This window comes from Meriones unguiculatus, chromosome 7, assembly GCF_030254825.1.
Source record: "Meriones unguiculatus strain TT.TT164.6M chromosome 7, Bangor_MerUng_6.1, whole genome shotgun sequence".
NCBI lineage: Eukaryota > Metazoa > Chordata > Mammalia > Rodentia > Muridae > Meriones > Meriones unguiculatus.
Window position 1 is genome coordinate 24,337,329 of NC_083355.1, and position 25,322 is coordinate 24,362,650.

The 25,322-nt window shown below is 47.6% G+C and overlaps 1 protein-coding gene across 2 annotated transcripts in view; it reads right to left on the bottom strand.

Moving 5' to 3' along the window:
* Positions 1 to 316: 316 nt before the first annotated feature.
* Skap1 (src kinase associated phosphoprotein 1) overlaps positions 317 to 25,322 on the bottom strand; it is a 282,046-nt gene continuing 257,040 nt past the window's right edge. The window contains exons 10-11 of one of the 2 annotated variants that reach the window (XM_060386869.1): positions 5,009 to 5,117; positions 317 to 1,289 (exon numbers count right to left, since the gene is read on the bottom strand). In XM_060386869.1, coding sequence (XP_060242852.1) covers positions 5,016 to 5,117 — 102 coding nt within the window. In that variant the 3' untranslated portion in view covers positions 317 to 1,289; positions 5,009 to 5,015. The remainder of the gene's footprint in view (positions 1,290 to 5,008; positions 5,118 to 25,322) is intronic. The other variant, XM_021642009.2, reaches the window with a different exon arrangement.

The window sequence follows — 25,322 nt, forward strand, 5'->3', positions numbered from 1 at the left end:
TTCTATAGCTGCTCAGGTCCCTGTCTTGAAGAATTTCTCACGTAGAGTCTGGCAACACCGGCCAAGTCCTCACTGAGCGGCTACCCTGTGCCAGGTACTTCTCCAAGTACACAGAACTTGACAGCCCCCTCCATCTCCCTAATTACCCAGTGACCTGCTGAGATAGAACAGAGCCCTTCTTCACTGAAGAAATGGAGGTGCCAAATGCCAACACATCATAAAAGGGAAAAATGAGATTTATTCCCAGGCTGTCTAGCTCTGGGGTTTGTGCTCACAAGCACGGGTTTGTTGCCCCGTCAGTGTGCAGAACTAAGTGCAGGCGACAGGAGAAGGGGCAGGGTGGCCCGTATTAGAGAGCCCCCTCACGTCCTCGGCCCATGTGGGACTCCATCACAGCCAGCCACAGTGCTCACGGAGTCGCTCTCCAACGTGCTGATTCCCCGGCCTTGCTTCTGTCTCCGTCTCAGGGATTCCTCACCTAAGAGAGCACAGCCAAGTAGCCAACCAGAGGGAGTCTGAGGAGCTGACCCAGACACTAGCAGTCCTGGGTTCCATAGATGACTCCGTGCTGAAAGACAATCAAAATCTCCTCCAGCGCGTTTTGCTTTCACTGTGATTGTGCCTTCCCAGTTTGCTGATGGTAAGAAATGCGCAGCTGTGGCATTTTGACACTACTTAGACTTTAAAACTTAAAACATTTGCTTATCTGTCTGTCTGTCTGTCTATCCATCCATCCACCCATCAACCACCTACCTACCTCTCTATTCCTGTGTGTGGTACACGTGTTGTGGTCAGAGGACAGCTAGCGTGTTCTCTCTCCCCTTCTACTGTGTAGGTCCCGGGGATCGAAACCATGTCATCAGGTTTCCCAGCAGGCGCCGCTACCCTCACTGAGCCATCTTGCCAGCCCTCGACACTATGCCACAAAAGACTTCAGCCCCATCACACGCGGCAAAGAAACAAATCCAAACTTTATTTGTGCTCTGAGAGCCACAACCGGCCAGCAACTTCCTCCTCCCAGGACTTCCTTCGCCGCCGTCGTTGTGGCAAGCTTGCAGAAAAGGCAGATGCGGCTGTGCAAGGGCAACGAGCTCGAAGCGGGCTGCTTTAGGAACAGATCTGGCGGGCCGTCCTCTTCCTACTTGTCTTGCGAGTGGCTTAAAGTCACATGAAGCAGCAGAGTTTGTGGCTGCTTGGCAAAGAGAAGAATCCAGGGCCGGGGCGGGGAAATGGGCGTTCTCCAGGGCATGTCCTTTCATCCAGGCAGGACGTCGAGGAGAACGTGTTCCCTGAAGGACGGAAAAACGTACATTTTTCTTTTACAATTCAGAACGTAGAAGCGTGGGAAGGCGCAGCCCGGCTGGGCAAGTGCTTGCCTCGTGTGCAGGGAAGCGTGGACGGGGAATGGCGGTGTATGCCTGTCACCCTGGTAAGCGGGCAGGAGAGGCAGGGGCAGCAGAGGTTCAGTGCCATCCTCGGTTACATGGCAAGTCTGGGACCAGCTTAAGCTGTATAAGATGATATATATATATATATAAAGAGGGGTACAGAGAAGTCTGGAGGTTTAGCTCGGTGGTCGAGGACATTTGCTGCTCTTTCAGGAGACCTGGGTTTGGTTCCCAGCATTCACATACTGGCTGACAGTCACTCACCCCTCCAGTTTCAGGGGTCCAGTGCCCTCTTCCGGCCGTTATGGGCACCTACTCTCATGTCCACAACCCCCATAATGTAAAGTCAATAAAATAGAAACTTTTTTTTTTTTGAGACAGGGTGTCTCTGTGTAGCCTTGGCTGGCCTGGACTCAGTTTGTAGGCCAGGCTGGCCTTGAACTTGCAGAGATCCTCCTGCCTCTGCCTCCCTGAGTGCTGGGATCAGAGGCCTGCGCCACCACCACCCGGCTGAAGATAAAAGACAGGATTACGAAAGGGAGTGAAATATTTTCCTGTTGCCCTGTCTCATAGTCAGGTAGTTTTCCTGTCCTTGGGGAGGGTCAACGATATTGTTCCTTCTCCTGCTAGAAGTATTTCACACGTGTATAAGTCTACTCTGCACGGTCGTTTGAGGCAAGGTCTCACTCTGTAACCCAGCGGCCCCGTGGCTCAGTCCATAGGCACGGCTGGTTGAGAAGAATCCATGGCGATCCTCCTGGGTGCTGGAGGTTACAGGCCTGCCCCACCACGACTGTTCTCCACTCCCCCTTCTGCAAGGAGGCATGGCTGGCCACTCGGTTCATCTGCAGTCCTTTCCTATCCAGATACCTACACTCGTGTTCATATCACTTGGCATGTGCACCAAGGACGGCTGTGGGATACGTTCCTAGAAGGGACTTGCTGGGTTAAAGAGAACCGAGAGCTACGCTACAAATAAGCGGCGGGGTGAAAAAGAGTTGTTTTCCCTTGTTCAGATCTGGCAGGAAAAGTCTGACCTTTGTGCACCTGTGGGATCGACAGGCCCGAGCTGGGGCTTTGTGATTGCACAAGAGCACCCGAGAGCAAGGTCTATCTTCTGTCTGTTCCTGAAGCAGCTCCTTCGGCTGCAGCATATTAGAGAGGGGCCCGGCTGGGAAGACTCCACGAACAGTTCCTGTCACACTCACACGGATGGCGTGCTTCACGCCCCGAGTTGAAGGCCGATCCCCTTTTAGGCCGGAAGATGGAGATAATGACCTCGAGCTAGTCTTGAATGCTCTCTTTTAGTATTCAAAATTCTAAACCCACAGACCATCAAAGTGGCTTCCATTGCTACCCCACCCACAAGCCTTCCGGCTACTTTAAAACATCGTAAGGGGGGGGCTAGCTCAATGGTAGAGCACTTGGTTAGTGTGCAGGAAATCCTGGGTTCAATTCCCAGTAACATGTACATACACACACACCATCAAAAAGAAAAAAAAAAAAAATCAAAACGCCAACCCTAGCATGATAGTCTTGCTCTTAAAGTTTAATCCATATTCTTCATTACTTAAAAGTTTTATCTGTGTCTATATTATGGGACTTGATCTGTAGCCCAGGTGGGTCTTGAATTCAAGATCCTTCTGCCTCAGACTCCCAAGTAGCTGTCAAGAGTTAATTTGATTATGTTTCCTAGGAATCTTCATAAAAGATGGAACATTTTTGTGGGCGTGGTGCTTAGTGTGTATGTATGTGTTAGGGTAGTGTGTCCATGTATGTATGTGTATGTGGAGGCCAGAGGTCAGTGTTGGTTGCTTTTCCTCAATCGCTTTCCAACTTCTTAAAAAAATGAATTTTATATGTGTGCATGTTTTGCCTGTACGTGGGTCTGTGCACCCTGTGCATGCAATGCCCACAGACGCCAGAAGAGGGCACCGCATCCCCTGGAAGGGGAGATGTGAGCTGCCGTGGTGCTGAGACCCAAACCCTGGTCATCTGGAAGAGTAATCAGTGTTCTCAAATGCTCGACCATCTTTACAGCTGTCTCCCTCCCCTTTGAGCCAGGGAGGATGGTGTGGCTTTTCAAGAGCCAGTTGGGTGCTAACCAATGTGCTGGAACACTGAAGATGGGTGCTGGGAATCGAACTCTGGAGGAGTAGAGTAGTATGTGCCGGCTCTCCAGCTCCCTCTACCCCCTTTTTATACAGCCGGATAGACTGGCCTTGAAGGGATCCTCCTGCCCCAGCTGCCCCAGAGTGCAGGCGTGAGCCACGGCGCCTGGACCCTTAGTGGTAAGACACCCCTCTTTGAAGGCGGACACGAGGCTACTCAGAGCAAAGATTTCTTCGCAGCTTGGTGTATTTGTAAGGTCAGTTCCGGCAGGCAGCTTGTGAGTGGAGGTGTTGTGTGCAATGCTCACGAAGTGTCCTCAAAGGGAGAGGGTGTGTACTGCCCTTCCGCTGTCCTCTATCTTTCCCCGTGAACAGGGTAGGGACATGGGGGCCGGAGCTGCAGCATCTGTCGTGGCCAGTCTGGGAGATACTGGTCATACACAGTGGGCTGAAGGAGGCTACCCAGAACTTGGGTGCCTCTGGCCACTTGCTTCTGGATTTCTATGCAGGAGCAGAATTTATTTCTGTTGATCAAGTCATCCAGGGCAAAGTGACCCAGTCCCTAAACTAAGGGAAACACAATTCCATAGTCTTCCCCCGACTCTGGTCTCATGGAGCCCAGGCTGACTTAATATTTGCTATGTACCTTGAACTTCTGATCCTCCTGCTTCTGGTTCTCCCAAGGGTTTGGGACCAGCATGTCCAGTTTCATGTGGCACTGGGGATGAGGGCAAGCTTCAAGCACGCTAGATATTAGCCTACCAACTGAGCTCCATTTGCAGCCCACTCGTTTCTTTCCTTCCTTCCTTCCTTCCTTCTATCCTTCCTTCCTTCCTTCCTTTCCTTCTTCCTTCCTTCCTTCCTTCCTTCCTTCCTTCCTTCCTTCCTTTTTTTCTTTCCTTCTTCCTTCCTACCTTCCTTTCTTTTTTGTTGTTTTTTGAGACAGGGTTTCTATGTATAACAGCCCTGGCTGTCCTGGAACTCACTCTGTAGACCAGGCTGGCCTCAAACTCAGAGATCCACCTGCCTCTACCTCTGTAGCTCTGGGATTAAAGGTCTGTGCCACCACTGCCTGGCTCTCATTTCCTTCTTCACTTTCTTTTTCTTTTCCCGAGACAGGGTTTCTCTGTGTGGCCTTGGCTGTCCTGGACTTGTTCTGTAGACCAGGCTGGCCTCCAACTCACAGAGATCCGCCTGCCTCTGCCTCACGCAGTGCTGGGATCACAGGCATATATGTGCTACCATGACCGTCCTATTTATTATGTTTTAATCTTTGAAAAATCCTACATGCATAAAATGAATAAACTGTAAACAATTAAAAAATTATATCTATATGAAGGAAAAATCACGCATGCTATTGCTCACACCCACTCCCTTTCCTCCGAATTACTAACACCATTTTTGGAGAGGAAGGAAAGGGGGCTTCACTGATGACTGTACAGAGAAGCAGAGTCCCGGCTGACAAACTCCAGTCAACTACGGGCAGCTCGTAGACGCGGATTCGGATACCTGGCTTTCATCGTTCTTCCGGCTCAAAGGCGGTGGTGAGGTAGTCCTTCGGAACAATCCCAACGAGGCTCTTCAGTTCTCCTACCCACCAGCCGTACATGTTGTACTCCTGAAAAAGGGAGAATGAAACAGTCGTGGTCGGATACAGGCTTCCGCAAGCCTCATGCGGTGACGGGGGTGGGGGTGGGGCAGGGAGAGGAGTCTGGGGCCGCTTTCTTTGCTGGCTGCCAGAATGAACTGTGGGCAGCCTTTGCCCGTTCATCTACATAACCGTCATCTAGAGGAGAAAAACAACTGTGCTCAGTGTGCCGTCATCCCGTCGGCACAGTGACTGAGCGGGCTTGATCTGCCTACTTGATGCCACTGCTGAACCTAACAGCTTAAATTGTTTTTTTAAATTTTTAATTACGTGTATTTTTGTATCAGTCTGTGTGTGTGTGTGTGTGTGAGAGAGAGAGAGAGACACACACACACACAGACAGTTAGACAGTCAGACAGACAGACAGAGAGACAGACAGACAGACAGACAGACATATAGTCTATGGAGGCCACATGAGGGCTTTGGATCCTCCAGGCTTTTGTGACACAATGCTGGTTAGGGCTTCTCCAAAAGGGTAGTCAGTGCTCCTAACCACTGAGCCATCTCTGCAGCTCCTAACAGCTCTGTGTTTTTTTAGGGTAGGGATTCGGTGTGCAGTCCAGGTTGGCCTTCACCTTTCCCTCTTCCTGCCTCAGCCTCCTGAGGGCTGGAATGGCAGGTGCGTACCATCCCGCCAAATGCTTTTCATTTTAAGAATCTTTTTTTTCTTTCTTTCACTTTCACTTTCTTTTTCTTTTTTTTCTTTCTTTTCTCTCCTTCTTCTTTTTTTCTTTTGAAACAGGGTCTTAAAGGCATGAATCACTGTCATCTTTTCTTCTTTAAATATAATTTTATTTAATTTTCTGTGTGTGTGTGTGTGTGTGTGTTTGTGAGACAAGGCTTCTTTGTGTAAAATTTTATTATTTTTTTAAGACTGATTTTTATTATATTTAATTGTGTGTGTGTATGTGTGGTATTTGTGAGTACAGGTGCCCTTGGGGGAATCTTCCTAGGGCTGGAGTTAAAGGTGGTTATGAGCCACCTGATATGGGCCCTGGGAATCAAACTCAGTTCTTCTGGAAGAGTGGTATGTGCTCTGGGATGCTGAGCGCCTCCTTCTAGATTCCTCCCCTTTAACCAAGTGAATGCCAGGGCTTCTTCAGAGAAGGTTGCACACTAACTAAAATGCCAGGACACTAAAGATGTTCAGGGTGAGAGGTCATAGTTCAAATCAATAGTATCCATCAGGCATCTTCCTCGTGCAAAGTGCTATCTGGGTTTCCTCAAGGGACAGAATGATGAGTCAGAACACTGCTTGCTCCCTGGGAGTTTATGGGATAGAGTAATGGCCTTTGGAGTCAGCTAGGCTGGGAGCAAATCCTCAGTTGGCCATTTAGCAGCCATGTGACCTCAGGCTCTCCTAGTTTCACCTCCCTGATCTGCAGGAGTGGGGATGTATCTCCCTCTCCATGCTGTGAGGATGGGAGTGACGCGTAGAAATCGGATAATAGAAAGTGCTCTATGGACGGTGTCCTGGGCCTTCGATTCCTTTCCTAGAAGAGGTAGGAAGTGGAAGGTGGGAGGTGGGCAGGAATGTCAGTGACGACAGGCAGGTGATACAGGACCAGAGAGGAGCAAAGAAGAAAAGGGTGTTCTATCTCAACTGGGTGTGGGGGAATGTGATGCTATGCTTATTTTGCAAAGCTGGTGGCTGAGGTTCAGGAGAAAATACATCAGGCTGGGGGCATGTTTAATTCTCAGGCTTTCCGGCCTTCACTGGTGATGTTTTTGCTTCTGGTGTTTGCTGCTCTGCTGCTTCCCTCAAAAAGTAAAAAAACAAAACAAAACAAAACAAAACAAAAACAACTGCAAGCTGGGTCGTGGTGGTGCACGCCTTCGATCCCAGCACTCGGGAGGCAGAGGCAGATGGATCTCTGGGTTCGAGGCCAGCCTGGTCTGTAAAGCCAGTCTAGGATAGGGACAGGGCTACACAGAGAAACCCTGTCTCAGAACCAAAACAATGAAGGAAAAAAAGAAAAGAAAAGCACTAGGTACATTGTCACCCATCAGGCTGTTCCCATCCCCAGCCCCACTCTCCAGTTCTCTTTCCTTCCTGGGTTCCTGACCCCAGCATATTTTTGTTGATTATTTGGGAATTTCACATAATGCACCCCGATCACACTCATTTCCAGTACCCTGTGCTTCCCCAGAAAAAGAATTCGCCATATCGCCTTTGTCTCAGTGCTTATCGTTAGATGGGAAGGCTCTCTTTCTCTTTTTACTCTTTAGACAGGCTTTTGTGTAGCCCAGCCTGGCCTTGAACTCCCGGTCCTCCAGCCTCCTGAGTCCCAGGACTACAGATGTTAATGACCACACCTGGCTTAGATATAGTCTAACTTCATTCTGTTGCTGTGATAAAATACTCTGACCAAGAGCAACGGGGGGGAGGGGGGTGTTAAAATTCCCAAGGACCCACATGGGTGGGTGCTCACAACTGTCTGTAACTCCAGGATCCAACACCCCCATACAGGTCTGCAGGCAGGCAAAACATCAATGCACATAAAATAAAAATAAATAAATAAATTTTAAACAGCAACTTAGGACAGTGTGGGGGTTGACTGAGAATGCCCCCCCCCCGAAAACTCCTATATTTGCATGATAAACTGACAAGGATTAGAAGGCGTGGCCTTGTTGGAGGAAGTGCATCACTGGGAGTAGGCTTTGAGGTTTCATAAGCCTATGCCAGGCCCGGTCTCTCTCTCTCTGCCGGCAGATCAGGATGTAAACCTTTCAGCTCCAGCTCCAGAGCCCTGCTTGTCTCACTTCCTGCCACGATGCTCCTGGACTAGCCCTTCGAAACTGTACGCCCCTAATTAAATGCTTTCTTTACAAGAGTGGTCTTGGCCATGGCGTCTCTGCTCAGCGATAGAACGGTAACTAAGGCAAGGATAAAAGGGTCTATTTCATCTTACACCTGCGGGTTAGGGTTCACGACTGTGAGAAGTCAGGACAGGGACTCAGCTGGAGCTATGGAGGAGTGCTGCTTGCTGGCTCACTGACGGTGGCTAGCTTTCTTATACAGCCCAGGAACACTGCCTGTGGATGGTACCCTCCTATGCCAATTAAGACCATCAAAACAGGGCTGGAGAGATGGCCCAGTGGTTAACAGCACTGGCTGTCCTTCCAGATGACTCAGGTTTGATTCCCAGCACCAACATGGTGGCTCACAACTGTCCATAACTCCTGTTCCAAGAGATCCAATGCCCTCTTCTGACCTCTGCATGCACCAGGCACCAGACATACATGCAGGCAAATCACCCATACACATAAAAAAAAGTGCTATGAAGATAATCTATCCTAGATATGACCACAGACCAACCTGATAAAGAAAATGATTCAGAGCTGGGCATGGTGGTACATGCCTATAATCCCAGCACTCGAGGAGGTAAAGGTAGTCGGATTGCTGTGAGTTCAAGGCCAGCCTGGACTACAAAGTGAGTCCAGGACAGCTGAGGCTACACAGAGAAACCCTGTCTCGAAAACTCAAGAGGAAAAAAAAAAAAAGAAAAAGAAAATGATTCAATTCAGATTCACCCCACCAGGTAGTTCTAGGCTATGTCAAGTTCAGAGTTAATGCCGACGGGGACAGATTCGAAGTTTCAAGTGCTGGCCTTTGCTGGTTTTGTTTATTGTTGAACTCTCGGCAGTGAGCACAGAGTGGGTGAGGCCACGGGGGCAATAAGGATTCGCGCTCTCAACTGACTGAATCTAAGCTTGATACTCTCTCCCCAGTGATTAAACTGGTTGTGGCAGAAAGGGCCAACTGCCTTTGGAGACAGTGGTCCCATCCCAAATGGCTTCCTACCTCCTAAGCAAAGTCTCAGATGCTGCAGATGTGAGACAATGACTACTGAGCGGAGCCTTTAAGGACTTTTTTGTTATCTTTTGGAGGCAGGGTCTCTCACTTTTTAGCTCTAGTTAGCCTGGAGCTCATTAAGACTGTAATAGCATATAAAACACCATATCTTACCTATGTATGTGTGTATGTATGTGTGTATCTGTCATCTATCTATGCACATGTGCCTATGGAAGCCAGAAGAGGGTGTTGAATCCCTTGGAGCTGGAGTTACAAGCAGTTATAAACTACCCTCCATGGCTGCTGGGAACCAAACTTGGGTCCTCTGTAAGAACAGCAGATGTTCTCAACCATGGCAATGCTTAGCCGTCTATCCAGCCCCAAGACTCAGTTTTAAAAGGACAAAAAATGAGCTGGGTATGATAGCTCATATCTTTAATCCCAGCATTGCAGAGAGTGGGGTAAAAATTGCTGTGAGCTCAGGGTCACTCTGAACTACAAAATAAAACCCTGTCTCAAAAAAAAAAAAAAAAGAAAGAAAAAAATGAAAAATATAAAAAGGAAAGAACAAAAGCCAAATCACCACCAACAAAACAAACCTAAAACCAAACCAAACTCCCCCCCCCCCAAAAAAAAAAAATCAAAACACAAACACATATGAACACATCCACCCAAAACTCAACAAGATCCAACAGGGGCTGAGAAGTACCTGTCCTGCTAGTGTGAAGACCAGACTTCCCATCTTCAGCATCCAATAAGTGCCAGGTGGGCATGGCAGCCTGACTGTAACCCAGCACATGGGCAGCAGAAGCAGGCGATCCCGAGAGCTGGGATGACTAGCTAGGGCAGGGCAACAGGCACACTCAGGGCAGAGGGGAGACCCTGCCTGGATGGGTAAGATGGAAATAACCAAGGACACCCGGAGGTGGGTGCAGCGGCACACACCATCAGCCCCAGCGCTTGGAAGGCGCAGGCAGGTGGACCTCTGTGAGGTTGAGGCCAGCCTGTGTTGAGGGAACTCAACAGAGTGAGTTCCAGGATAGCCAGGGCTTCATAGACCCTGTCTCGAAAGACAGACCAAACTAAACCAAACCACACCACAGCACACCAAACCAGACCAAAACACACCACACCACACCACACCACACCAGACCAAACCAGACCAAACCAAACCAAACTAAACCAAACCAAACCACACCACAGCACACCAAACCAAACAAGACCAAACCAAACCAAACTAAACTAAACCATACCACAGCACATCAAACCAAACCAAACCAAACCAGACCAAACCAAACCAAACTAAACCAAACCACACCACAGCACACCAAACCAAACCAAACCAAACCAAACCAAACCAGACCAAACCAAACCAAACTAAACCAAACCACACCACACCACACCATACCAAAAGACAAACACACAGAAAAATAAAGACCCTCAATATCTACCGCAGGCCTCTACACATATGTACACACACATGCATGCATGTGTGCCTGCACACATCCCTGTGAACATTTACACACACACACACACACACACACATAGGCAAAAACAAACAACATTTTAAATAACTGAATGTGTCTGTCCACCACCACTACTTTTTCTCATTTCTTTAATTAATTAATTAATTAATTAATTAATTTATTATTTATACAGTGTTCTGCCTGCCTGTGAGCCAGCAGGCCAGAAGAGGGCACCAGATCTCATTATAGACGGTGGTGAGCCGCCATGTGGTTGCTGGGAATTGAACTCAGGACCACTTAACCTCTGAGCCACCTCTCCAGCCCACTCTTCCTCATTTCTTCCACCCACCCCACCCCCAGGCAACCTCCCTCTCTAGTGTGTCTGTGTAAGAGACCCACCCAGGATTCCCCAGTCTGTGCCCCGCAGGACATTTCAAAGCTCAGCTCCATGTAATGACGTTAGGGTCCATTTTCCAATGCTGAAGTTGGCTGCAGTTTCTGCCTTCCGGTTGGTTCTGTCTTCCGGTCTGAGCCGTAGGTCCATCCCTTCTGTCTTGGGTTTGCTTGCAGAGCTGCCCCAGAGCGGCAGGCAGGAATGTCTGCATCTACAGGGCGTTGCTGGGACACTCCGCCTTCCTCTCACTGCCGCTCAGACAAACCAGCTTTAGCTCTTCTGCTTTCTTTCAGGCAGAGGGTGAGCCTTCTGTCGCCAGGCTGTCTTCCGACCAAAGCGAACTCATTCAGGTCAAGCGTGTGTTGTGTGGGGTGTGCTCACGGCTTTCCATAAGGCGCTGGCCCCAGAGGGACCCGCTGAGACCCACCCTGACTTCTGACTCACACTTCCCAGTCTGCTTTGGCTGTGATGCCAGGGGTGGGGACCAGGCCTTGGAAACGAACCCTCTGCCAACTCAAAGAGGGTGCAAACGGGAAGCAGATGAGGCTCAGCAGGGCACCCGCCAAGGCCAGGCTTCCCAGTCAGTTTGCTCTTGCTCGAGGGGAGGGCTGACCTGCCGGCCGCAGATGAAGAGGCCTCAGCACAGTGGTAAGAGCAGAAATGAGTTGAAGGCAACTCTCTGCCCTTCAAAACAAAAGAGCCGGCAGAAGTGTGAGGAGGATCTCGGAGTCTCAGAGACCATATGTGTCCTGCTGTGGAAGTCTGGGAGCTTAATCAAAGCACCTACAGGTCCTGGGATCTGACTGCTGTTTCCAGATTTCATCCCCTGCCTGGATACCCAAAAAAAGGGCTGCAGGGCTGTGCTTAAAGCATGAATGGAAACGTCTTGCCTTCTCTCCCACCACCACCCCATGCATCGCTCCAGCCCGGTCTGAACACCACGAGGTATTTTAAAATAATTTCTACTTTGATGAATTGCTGGGGAGTCCACAATTGCTCATAATCAAAGGGAGAAAAATGCAAATGAGATCCGGCCGAGAACGATCACCACCAAACGTTTATTTCACTGCACAGTGCCAAAAAGAATTAAAACAACATTAAACTCACAGCAATCATGTTTAAGCCCTCGTTTCCAAGTGCCAAATTGCACCACTCTGGATCATACAGATGTTCGTTAATTATGCTAATTTTTATTAAACTATTAAAATGGAGAGAATACTGGCTCAGCCAGGCAGACCCTAGCTCTGAATGAACTCTGCTCGTGTCTAGAGGTGCTAATTTACTGCATTTTTATTAAGTTGCTGAGTCTTAGGTTTTAGTTTTTAGGATCGAACTGAACTGAATTTCTGGGATCAATGTTTTTTTCCCATAAAATGTGAACTTCTCTTGGCCCAGCTGTTTGGAAAAAAATTGAAAAAAAAAATGCTTTGCCTCAGGAGACCTGCAGCTTTCTGTGCGGGAGTGTCTCCACCTTCAAACCGGGGACTCACACACCCGTAAGTGTGTATAGCACTGGGGCGTCTGAGTTACACGTGCTCCCTACTTTGTGACTCTGGGTACTCTGAAGATTTCAATGGTACAGAATTACAACCGGAAGACACTTCAGATAAAAGTCCCCCGGCCTCCCCTCTCAAAAAGCCACAAAGCCACAACACCCACAACCCCTTTCTGCAGGCCTTGCTCTCCATGGCCACTTCTTCTTTCAGCTGGAAGAAATGTGACGCGTTGCTCATTTCCGCTTTTTGCCAAACATCTGTTTCTCTCAATTTGAACCTTTCCAGATCTCCCTGAACCCTCTCTACCCCCCGGTGAAGAAGTTTTGAAAAATGAAAGTTGGGGTTTGGACTCTGTTACCCAGGATGGAGAAACTATTGGTCTTGGGTGAATGAAATGTTGAATGGACCTGAAATCCACCAACATCCACAGTCAAAAGTGCTTGGGGTGGGGGTGGGGGGGGAGGGGGGAGGCGGCGGCGGCGGCTACACACAGCCCTAAAAGGATTTATGCTGCTAATCTAGATCAACAAGAAAAAACAAAAACAAAAACAAAAAACAACTCACCAAACCTGCCATTAAAAAAGAACAGCAGATTCTATAAACCAAAAGCAGTATGGTCACCAACCACAGACATGCCCCACAGCTTGATTCTGCCTCCAGTGGTTCCCTATTGCTGTTTATGGTTTGAAGACGCTCACAGCCCTCCTCGGTGCTCCTCCTGTCACAGGGCCCTGAGCCCCTGTGTGGTGGCTGTAAATACCCTGTCAGTAGGTGTCAGGGGATGTCAGGGGGGAAACCAGCGGGTGCCTATCATAAGCCTTAAAAGAGATTAAATACCCCTACTCCATGATTGCTACATTTTAATTTCTCTCCTCCCCGCTGGTTCCTATTTGTATAAGCTCTTCCATGGCTCCCCTGGAGTAGCACAGACATGACCTGGAATGACCATCCCGTCTTGGGATGAGAATTCAATTTCTGGGCTCAGTGACTCCTAGGCTGTTCCAACAGAAGGAGCTCACATCTTCTCGAGCTCCAAGTCTCAAACTGGAATCCGTGACCCCTTAGCCTGTCTACGGGCGGATGGGAAAGGCTTTTTGTTGTGCGGATGTGTGTGTGGGTCTCACGCCTGGACTTTCCATTAGATTCTCCAAGGGTTTATGGACCCTCCACAGTTTACAAACCAGCACTCTAGAGGAAAAGGCAGTGGGCTTCGTAGGCCTAGGTCTGTGCTTGATCCTAGTATAGACATCTCCCAATTTATTACACAAAAATATGACCAACGACAACCAAGAAAACTCGTTCCTTATTTGGTCCACACTCTTCTAGGTCTTGTATTGCTTGCCTGTCCTAGGGAGCCAGCGTTTTCACTGTGACTTAAAAGGCATGGTTCCCTCTCATAGCTCTCAATGGCATTCGGAACAAGCCTTCTGATTTGCTCAGTTCTTTTGAGAAGGTTCTGTTATGGGGGTCTTGGGTGAGTTCCTAGGAGAAACATTCCCTTTTCACATCAAAACAGTCTCTAAGCTTCCGTAGAGCACGATTCCCTGAAAATGTCTCAGACTTTTATTCTCTTAAGCGTCAAAGTTCACGGCATCATTGTTGTAAGTAAGAGAGTCCCTCTTCAAGAGGACAATCCATCAGCCTTGAACATGAAAGATCAATAAGTGCCTGATATATGTATGGGAAAAGCCAATCAATCATGGAAATATTGCTGTATGATTGCTTATTCCTCCTAATAGTGTTCATTTACCATATATTATCATTAGTAAAGATGTGAAATTTGAATTCCTAAGCAGATTGTATATTCCAAGATCAATCTGTATATATATATATAATTTTTTAATACAATTTGTGGGCCAATCCAGAATATGAATATATATTGAATATAGATATCTATGGAATCCAGCTTTGGGAATTAGTGTGTTTTCTTGGAGACAGCCTAAGCTTTAAGAGAACTTGAGGGATCTAACTCCGCAAATTCCCATCTACTGGAAGAAGAATGGTTTACCCAAGACAGAGACACCCCACAAACCATTCTGTGAAGAGATTTTTTTTTTTTTCTTCTTCCTGAAGGGGAAAGGAGATGGTTGGTTGGGTGGCTGGTGGTTCTGTGACCCTGGAAAGGATGGAAAGCCAGGCCTTGGCTGGAACCCTGGGTAGTTTGGTGGCCTCTCCAGGCTATTTTCTACCCTGGTTGAGGTTCTTGACAATCATTCTCTCTTTTTCCATGATGCAGAATTCTGGTCTATAGATCATAATACAAATGAATCATTAAATTTGCTCCAATCGAGCCGGCTTTATTTATTGTTACATTTCAGGGCTCAGTGACTATTCCCGAAGACTATTCCCGAAGACTGATACAGCTGCGCATCTGAAGAGATGAGTGTTCTAAAGAAGGGAGCGTGGTCCCTTCTTCTAAAGAAGGTGGTCAGCGCGGGCTGTTGGGGGCTCACAATGACAAATTTACATAGCTCGGCCCAGCTGAAGAACCAGGTGCTCCGAGGAGACCCTGCCACCCCCGTGGAGGGCCTAGGAGCACTTGAGTGAGGGCAAGCTCACGTCCTGGAGAGGGTGTGAGTGTCATGACTGTGGAGTCAAGGAAGGCCAGGGCAGTGTGCCCAGGGTCTGTGCACACCAGCTGCTGTTGGTGACAGAAACATGTGCGTGCAAGCACAGGCGGCAGAAAAATCGTAAGGGTAGGTGGGCAGGGGGTGGGGGGGGGCAGGGAAGTGAAGCAGGTTTGCAAAGAGAGACAGGAAGGTAGCAGACAACTCCAACTTCGCCCACAGAAGAAAGGAGAAAGGCAAGGTAAACATTTACAGATGGGAGGGAAGAAGGTGCCGAGCGAGCAAGCGAGCGAGCGAGCGCAGAGCTCGGGAACAATACAGGCAGCAGCAGCTCAGAGCTGATGGAATTGTGAGACCATGTGAGACCGGCATATTAATATGTATTCCATAAACTGCGCGCGCTCCCACCTCCGCCACTCTGTTTTGCTCTGACCGCAGTACCAGCCTCAGGCACCGCAACACAATTTGGAAACAATGTGACGGAAATGTTTAATCTGCTCGGCCCATCTGTGCTGCGTATTTCTCCAGATCTCCCTGAGAGAGGCGCCTTGAATCTCCACCATTGCCTTTAATATTCTCCTAAATCACCTCCCCACTGCACTTCAAGGGCCATTGCTACAATATCACAGGTTCATCTAAAGTGCAATGAGGGGGGGGGGGTGTGCGCCGGGGAGGAGGCGCGGGTTGGGAGATTTTTTATTTTAAAATAATTTCCAGAGATCGCCTTTTCTGCTTCCTTTAAAAAAAAAAATGAAAAAAAAAAAAAAAAGAGGAAAAGTTATTCCATTGTTGCCGTAAGGTTATTGAGGTTGTTTGGTGCAAAACAGGGTAGGTTAGAGTGGAATCGTTCTCCAAAGAATTATATTTATTAATCTCCATTCTCTCAATTGGGCGTCGGAGGGGTGAGCAGCTGCTCTCCTCTTCCCGATTCTCTCTCTCTCTTGCACCTTGCTAGGGTACTCATTAGGGGCTGTGGCTCTCCACGCTCATGGCATCCGGTCTGGGCTTGGTAGTTCTCTGCCACAAACAAAGCGTCGATACACTGACTTGCTGATGCCCTCATCAGGAAAGGACACTTTAGAATTTTAATTTGGGCATAAACCCCGAGGTTTTCCTCTCCTGTAAGAGCAGATGTTGAGTGCTGGCTGACGGGTGCATTTCCACACCTTCTTTTCGCCAGATTCAGCTCTTTGGGGCTAGAATGTTTGGGAAGCTGGAGTGGGTTTCGGAGAAAAGAGGGGACAAGTCACTGTGTTTTAGACCCCAGACGAATGGGAGAGAGTCGCACATCACCGTGAAAATTAGGATTCCTTTTGCTTTGTGAATTAAAGAAATGAATAATTTAATCCTCAAGATCATTCCGGCGAGGGAAAGGCGAACGTCCCAGTTGCGGGACCCTTCAGCCTGTCGCTGTGTTACATCATCTGCACACATAGGCGTTTCCATGACAACAGCTTATAGCTTCATTTCCTGGATCCCTCTAGGGGGTGTCACAGCCAGATCCACCTGCTTTTCACCCTACCCTCGGTGGGGTCATGGTAAGGTCGCCAGAATAAATGAACGCGGGTACTAATGATCTGTTTACTGCCGTTTATGCTCTGTGTGTGTCAGGGGCAAGCACATTTAGAGAGCTCATTATGGCTGCAATTAGAATGCACCATCGCTAGATATTTAACTCCTTTTTCTTTTAAATTAGCATTTTAATAACATTCTTTGAGCAGAGAAACAAAATGACCATTTTTCACGGACAAACTTGTAGCTGTAGGTGCAACTTTAATGGCAAAGTTGTGAAGGGGAAAGAAGGGAGAGAGTGGGGAAAAAAAAAGGCCATTTTTACTACTTTCCCCCTCCTCCCTACCAAAAGGATATTTTTATTTGCTTTCTAACACACTCAATTTCCTAAATTTGTTTTGAATCCAATTATTTTGGGTGGTTTAAAGTACCGTGCTCTTGTTGGACGGAAATTAGCAGCGATTGAAATTAACTTTTTATGTGACCTGTGAAAGGGGCTAAAATAATTACAAGTGTAGAAGAAATCCTCCTTCCAGGAAACTCTAGCTGTAGGACTGGGCTGTAGTACCATTATCAGAATATCTTCCTACTACAACCACAAGGAGGACTTTCTTTTTTTCTTTAAGAAGGTGACCGCCATGATAGTTTCTGTGTTACAGCCCTTAGGATTATCATACAGAGCGTAAGTGGTGACAAACACGCCATTATAAGCAGAATAAATAAGAGCCAGAGAGAGAGAGAGACAACAATAATGTGCTATGAATTACCATTTTAAAAAGGTCAGATGGCGGAGCCTCAGAGAGCAGGAGAGTTGGAGCAGAGACAGGCAGCGCACACAGAGACCTACTTGGTCAGAATATCCTGGACTCATTGCTTTTTAGGGACCAGCCAGCACCTTCTCCAGGTGTTTACAGATGCTCTGTTTGTATAAAGTACAGTGAAGAATAACAATTTGAATGTTTCGATTATCTTTCCCAGGCCCTTCCATTTTCATTATTTATTTCCTATAAATCGGGACCTTGCCGCACATAATTCTGCAGACAAGGAGGTGGATGGGACAGCCGGTGTGAACGAGGAGATAGATGGTGGGTGCGTGCAAGACAGATGCGAGGTGTTTATGAAAAGGAGAGGCGTCTGCAGTGAACATCCACGAAGACGGAGCAGGCAAGCACCTAAACTCCAGTGGGTATTTATGGATGGAAGAGGGGTAAGGAGGACGGTGGGAACCGGCTCCCAGCGCCTACTCTCCTATAATCTGCGTCCAGGTTCTGCCTAAGATGCACCACACTTGCTGTGGTCCCCGAGAACCTCACAAGCTTTTCTTCGACAACAGATCTCGCAGCCAGAAGACTTGAGAGGTCAATAGATGAAAAGCAAGAGTTAGAAAGAGAGGTCTTTACACACAGCAAAACAACCCCACAACCGCCATCCCACCCCACCCCACAGAAGAAAAAAAAAAAATTAAAGATGCAGCAGCCGGAAAAAAAAAAAAGAGGGAACCTTTCTAAAAAGGTTTAAAATGTTTTTGCTCTTGTCTCAGCCTCACTGCACCTTAGAATCTGCCATTTCATAAATAAAATACTGATGGCACAGACTATAACTCGGTGACAGTTACTCCAGGACATATCTAGATGCACTTCTGTTATTTTAATTAAATACTGCGTTATGGCTTGTGACAACCACATAGCTACGGCGTAAATGAATCCCGAATTAAAGTGTTACTTAGGCATCCGGTAATTTTTGTTTCAGTCCTCAATTTTACAAAGCAAATAGCTATAAAATCAAGATGTTCATTCATTTACAGATGGGGAGGAATGTGGTTGTTGTTGTTGTTTTTTCTCCTTAATCCTCATGCACGGAAAACAAAAAACAAAAAACAAAAAGCAAACCTGGCTCCTGACCCTCTCGGCTTATGAGCTACATCACAAAGAAAAACACATCCTCTCGACTAGAATGTGAAACGCTGAATATTAATTGCGGCATTACGCTTATCTCTGCAGCCGAGTTCTGTCTTTTAACAATTATCCCGATGGGCTGCAGTCTTGAACTGCCAGTCGACTCTTCTCCCTTTGTTGGGCCGTTAGGAACCTATTTGGTTTCATTTTCCTTGAAGAAGAAATCATAAAGTTCATTAAAGCTCTGTGGAAGTTTCTGGATTTGGAACTCCTCCTAATCACAGTGTATTCATTCATAAGGACAGAGAAAATCCTGTGCCTTTGTGCTAAACAAACAAACAAACAAACAAAAACCAAACCAAGAATGGTGTACATCTCAGAAGAAGAAGAAGAAGAAGAAGAAGAAGAAGAAGAAGAAGAAGAAGAAGAAGAAGAAGAAGAAAAGGTCTTTTTCAGTTTAACTATATTACCACCCCCTAAATGAATGAACTGGAGATATAATTTTATATCACCGATTGGTTATGGTTTAAATGCGACTTAATTGGTAAACCATGACAAAACTTTGGAATTTTCTCATTTTTCAGTTTAGAGTTTCACTCAAAATTAATATAATAGGGCAAATGGATTTTTTTTTTCAAATCTGAGGATTTAATTGTCTTTAATACGTCCTGTCACATGAAAAAAAATTGAAATGGCAAATTTTGCGAAGACATTGTCTATTATTTCTGGATGGAGAATCAATATGCTTTTTAAATTAGCATTAAATATCATATGTCTATGGATGTCAGCAACTTCTCACTTTCCGTGTTCTCATCAGTTGCGCCAAACCCCCCATAATGAATCCTCCACCTTCGACAGAAATGACTGCTCCGGATGTTTGTAATGAGGTCATAATGTGCTTCAGTATTTTTCGAGTTTGGTTGGCACGCTGCAGCCCTATGATATCAAGAAAGCCTGGCAGGAGAGGTTGAGGGAGGCTGAGTTCCTTCTGAGAACATAATTACACGGAAACAAAGCTTTTGCGACTCCTTTTAAACAGGGTACATCACTGAAATGTCATGCAACCTCTCTGGCAGATTAGCGAGGGGCCGACCACTAAATCTCTGTCTGATAGACGTGTCGCCGACTCTGGAGGAGCTGCTTGTTCTAGCACTGGCGGCGGGAAATGGAAGGAATGTCACAGTTAAAGACACAAATTTCCCCTGTAATATATTCAAATGGAAACCTCTGAATCCAATACTACATGGGCATATCTAATAAATTCACAATATTTCAGTCTCAACAGCCTTCACCGGTTAGTTTTAAGGATTTATGTGGTAAAAAATTACTCAGTGATGAATATGGTTTATTCTGTGCAGTATTGGAGGTGTAAGGGATTAAACTACCGTCTTTAACGGTGAATTTATTATTACCTCTGTCAAAAGACGAAGCCTTTAACAGCATTTGTTATAAATTCACCGCAAAATAAATGGCTGGTTTTTTTTTTTTTTTTTTCCACGCTGGAGTTTGTAAAGCATTGGGCGATTCCGAGTATTAACCTAACCCTGCCGTGGCTTATGTGGTTCTTTGTAAACATCTGGTGTAGGATTTTCCACCTGAGTGATGTGTGTGTGTGTGTGTGTGTGTGTGTGTGTGTGTTTTGAAAGTGAAAGACCCTGCCTGGACAACAGTTTAGCAATAAGGAGATTAAAGAGAAAAATTCGGTTGTGTTCTCCCCGCCCCACCTTTTTTAAAGGGTTTTTTATAAAAAAAAGAGCCAGGATTCAATGGAACAGGGTTGCCTTGCGGTTGGGCCCCTTGCTGGCAGGCTCGTGTGGCATGCACATGCACACGCACAAACACCCTCTCCCTTTTGTCCTCCCTCGGAATGGGTATCCCCTCATTTATAAAAATTACCTGGAAGGAATGAGGCTGCCAAGGGTTTGTTCTACACGATTGGTTCCTGTCTGGGGGAAAGGAATGGCCTCCACTGAATTTGACCGGTGTGTGACCGTTGCCTTCCAGCTGACCCCGGAGCCCATTCGCATCCTCCCAACCCCAGCCTCCCATAGGGGTTATTAATGAGAGAAAGTACCACCACCATCATCATCTTCGTCGCCCCAGCTCAGGGCTGACCTGCTTGTTAACATGGAATGGGGTGTTGGGGGGACACCTTCTGGGCTTCTGCCACACCACCATAAATAAGGGGGAGAGATTTTCCGACGGCCTACCCCTGCCTACCCCTTTCGGTTAGGTCAGAGGTGAATAATGGTTCTTTGACAGGCATTGATCAGTTTCCTCGAACTGTTTGGGCAGTCTGCGCCTCGGGCCTGTATTTCCCCCCACCGACCGCTCCCCAATTACCTCCCAAATAACCTCGGCACATCCCCCACCCAGTCAGGCAGAGGGGCATGATGCCTGAGGAGGTCTTAAATGGACACTAGATGTCACCAAACACCTCCTTTCCCTCAGAGCCCTGAAATTAAGGATAAATAAATAAATAAAAAAGCCTCCACTTAAAGCAACTGAAGGGATCAACTTACTGGTTTTTACGAGCATTGTTGTCACGTTAAACTAAGCACACCTAAAAGAGGAAGCACCACTGCGTTCTCTCTCCTCTCTCTCTCTCTTTTAAACATGCAGATCTTTTTGAGAGGAACGAAGGACTCGAGAGAAGAGAGAGGTCTATGTTCTTAAATAATCCTTTGAGGATGTAAGGGAAGACAAAACAAAACAAAACAAAACCAAACCCAAAAAACAAACTGTGGGTTTTTAAAAAATCCCATTACAGCAGGCATTATGTTAACACAGCCCAGGAGGGCCAGGCCAGGCCCTGCTGCCTTCAGGCGTCTGGAGCCAGAAACAGCTGTTCCCTCCCAGGTGACAAAATGAATCCTCACTCATATGAACGTTTATTCCTCATTCACCTACCCACATCACGCACTCCAAGCCCGAGCTGTTTCCACCAAGCCAAGAAGTCAGTCCAAAGACTGGCATGTTGGAGCCGTGAAGAGACCCATCCTGTAAGTATCAATCTCAAGGAAACCCAACTTGTTGCTCCGGTGTTGACTTCCAAGGAAATAAGACGCTGGATGAGGCCTTAGAGACATCTAATACCCATTGGCGACGGACACAAGCCAAGCCCTTCCTGGCTCAGTTTACCTACTCATGGGTCGAGGGGTGGGTTGTTCTTTTCGGTTAACGGAGTTTCTCCCCCCGCCCCTCTCTTTTTGTGACAGTCTCAATATGTGCCCTTTGCTGGCCTAGAACTTGTTATGTATACCAGGCTGCTTCAGACCCCACAGAGACCTGCCTGCTTCTGCCTCGGGGGCGTGTGGTCCCACTTCTCAATGGCCGTTCGGTTACGCGGTCTCTCAGACGGCAGAAGAACCACCTCTGTTATTCAGGAGGAATGTTTTCTGAGGGGGAGAACTCGCTGGCTGGGAGGCAGGTTACTTCTCTGAGAGGGGACTCGTGACCTCTCCTATAGCAAAAGAGGCGTCTCGCTTCTCCTTTTCCCACCGATAAGCAGCAGTGGTGCTGGTCCCCAGAAGGGGCCTTCCAGTCCTCCGATAGGAGCTGCTAGGCCAGGGCACAGTGTCTGAGGGTGCATCAGCGCCTGCCCGGTCGTGCACGGTGTTCAGACAGAATGGATTTTCGGACTACACCTGTTGTTGAACCCCTGCCAGGGACTGACGGCCGCTCACCCCCAAGTCACTCTCCCCCTCCCCCTCCCGCTGTTGCCGCTTGGAATGTCAGACAGGACCGAGCAGTGGCCGCTGTGTATTTCAAACACAGCAGATGGATTTTTATATTAGCTCCTATTTCACGTTCAGGCAGAGCGACCGCCACACTGAAAACCACAGCCTCGGTGCTGCCGGAGTTTGCTTCTGTGAGATTAATTCTGTGAAATTAATTGGGACAAGATTGAAAAGGAAATTAAAATGCAGCTGAGTGAACAGGCCTCTCCAACACCTTCTCCCTCGGTCTATTCAAACTGGAATTCTGCGGTGGTCGCTGGCATCGCGGGAAGTAATTTACGAGAGGCAGGCTCTCAGGAGTGATCCGTTACGTATGAGGAGGCCTGCACCACCGCTGCAATCTGGAGCCACTGAAGAGCGCTGAACACCTGCTGTGGCTTGAGCTGTGTCCCCGGCTCCTGTTTGGGGGAGGGGAGGGAGGCCCTTACCAGGAATATCTGGGACCTCCTCCCTTCCCCCCTCCCCGAAAAGGAGCTCGGGAGCATCCGCTGGATGTTCGCATCCGCTTCGTTATTAAAATGTTCCTCTAATATATTTTAAGACCCAAATTGGAAGTCAGTGAGTTAAGTGGGCATGAAGCTGCGTGGGGCCTTGGAAAGAATGTTTGGATGCGCTGAGGGGCGGTCAGCAGGAGGGCTCTCTGCTGACTTGTGTCCTTGTTACTGCTTTGCGAGATGGGGTACAGGGCTCTGGCCTCTTCCGGGAGGGAGAAGTTTGGAGACTCTGGTGTCAGTGACGAGGTTTCTAGACCACGGAAGACATGGTGGATTTCCATGTAGGCCCCTTCACTGGGGAGTGAGTGTTCTTACTCCAGCGAGAGAACTTTGTGCTTCAACCCATGAAGCTTCTGAGGAATTATTGGCACATGAACCACTTTTCTCATAAAAAAAAAGGATGTAAATTTATTTATGTGTGTGTCTGTGTATGTGTGTAAAGTGTTTCTGTACATGCCAATGTGAGAGCCTGTGGCACTCGGAGGACAGCGTCTGGAGTTGGTTCTTTCTGCTCTGTGGGTCCCAGGGATGGAACTCAAAGGGCAGGGCTGGTGGCAAGCATCTTTACCCGCCGTGCCATCCTGCCGGCCCTCATTTTGCTCTGTTGTGTCAGTAATATATTGAAATCAGTGTAGATGCCCAACCAAAGGGTAGTGTTAGTGTCGTGTTAGTGGGTGAGAGAGAAGAACCGTTGTCATTAGTTACCGGGCTACCTATGCCTTCACCTCAGCTCTCTGACCACAACCCTATGAACAGAAACTATCCTACTTTGTACAAGAGAAGGACATTAGAACCTAGAAAGTTTAAGTGACTTTTCTCCAGGTTACACGACTTGTTAACCAAAACTATTGAACACAATCCTATCTCTATCTATAATGCCTATATCTCTATATCTAACCATGCATTTTAAAGGCATCGTATGCCAGGAGCGACGGGTCGGTGGTTAAGAGTGCCAGTTGACATTCTAGAGGATCCATTTTAAGTTCCCAGCAACTGAACGGAACTCACAACCATCTGTAACTCCATATCCAGGGGGCCCAAAGCCCTCTTCTGGCCTCTGAGGACACAGACTTAAGTACAGGCAACATACCAATGCATGTTCAAACAAACAAACAAACAAACAAACAAACATCTCCAAAACCCAGCAAGGAGCATCAGGAGCCCAGGGCTAAAAGCTGACATCTTTTCCCTTCCCATCTGCTCATCCCATGCTCCTGCCTTGCATCTCCTTCTCACAGCCTTTTTATTCTTTCTCCCACATCCCCCGCCACCTCCACATATTTTCCGAGTCAGGGTCTCTTTATTACGTAGCCCTGGCTGTTCTGGAACTTGACATGCAGACCAGGATAGCCTCAAACTCACAGAGATCAGCATGCCCAGGCCTCCCGTGTGCTGGGATGAAGTGAGTGTGTCATTTGGTCTGGCACGGTGTTTCTAAAGGGCTATGGGTTTAGCTTGGTAGTAGAATATCCGGGGCCTATCGTGCATAAGGCCTGGATTTGATCCTTAGCACCATAAGTTTTGCTTAGAGAAGAGTAAACCAGGTGTACCTAAGGGGGTGAAGACAAAAACAGTCGGAATGTTTGCTCTTTAAATGGAGCAAGCAATTGAAGCTAGGACAGAGTTCCGTGTGGGATTTCTTGAGCGGCTTTGCAACATCATTTCCACCGTGCTTAGCATGGGAATATGGGGGGTGGAAGAAACAGTTCCCTCGTTTTACAGGTGAGGAAACAAGTCCAGGTGAGCTGAGCCCTATGACTGCGTCATACATTTCACAGGGAAAGAGACCTCTGCAGGTTGCTAGACTGAGGCCTTTCTTGCTCAGCAAAGGTGCTACTGGCCTGTGGAGGGGAGAAGTATGGAGTACTCCAGACACCATTTTCTTGGACCAAATTCAGTTTGGGTCACTTTGCAGCAGGATGGATATGAGAGACGGCTCTAGAGAGCAAGGAATGGCTGAGCTTCTAGGCGGTATCGGACTCTCCTCTTCTATCTGTATGACTCGGTTCTTTTGTGCTTTTTAGAGCCAAGCAGATAGGATGGGAGGTCTTTCCTTCCTGTCCAAGGGGCTCTGATTGAGTTAGGTAATAGAATCAAGGTGAATCCAATCCCAGATGTTTCCTAAGCCGACGTTAACCGGAATGAAGCTTTGTGAGGGAACGACCTTTGAACTGCTGCCTTCTCATTTCCTCCTCTGATTTGCAGGGATTAGCAACATGAGGCAGGGAGGCACCCAGTACAGCTTAGGGGCCAGAAACGCTAATGGACTTAGAACCTTCCGGAACAGTGGAGAAAGAAGCTGATAGAATTAAGGCGGCGAGGCATTTTCGCTGAAATTAAACTCTGATGCATTAGCATGTAGTCATGGAGGAGGGAACAGAAGTTGATTTCAAAAGACCAGTCTAGCGTTCTTAGGCGTCTCACAGAAATACCACAGCCATGGTAACCACACACCACTCTATACCGCGGGACAGGTCACTGCACAGCCCCTTAGATCTAACTGGAGGGAGGGGACCCCCAGTGAGAAGCCATTAACAAAGGCAAAAGACATGTAAAACAAACATAATAATCATGACGGAGAGAGAAGGCCAGCCGCCAGTCTGGCTCGGCGCTCCCCCCTCCTGCTGCAGGCACCTCTAGACAATGTAAACAGTTAATTTGTTCACCTGCAGGCTCTGGGCAAACAGAGGCCTGGTCACACCTGAGTGGATAACTCGATTACCCCGTAATGCCAGCACGGTAATGTACACAAATTCTATTACACGGCAAACCTTGCTTTCGGGCATTTGAAATACCAATCAGGCCAATGTCCACT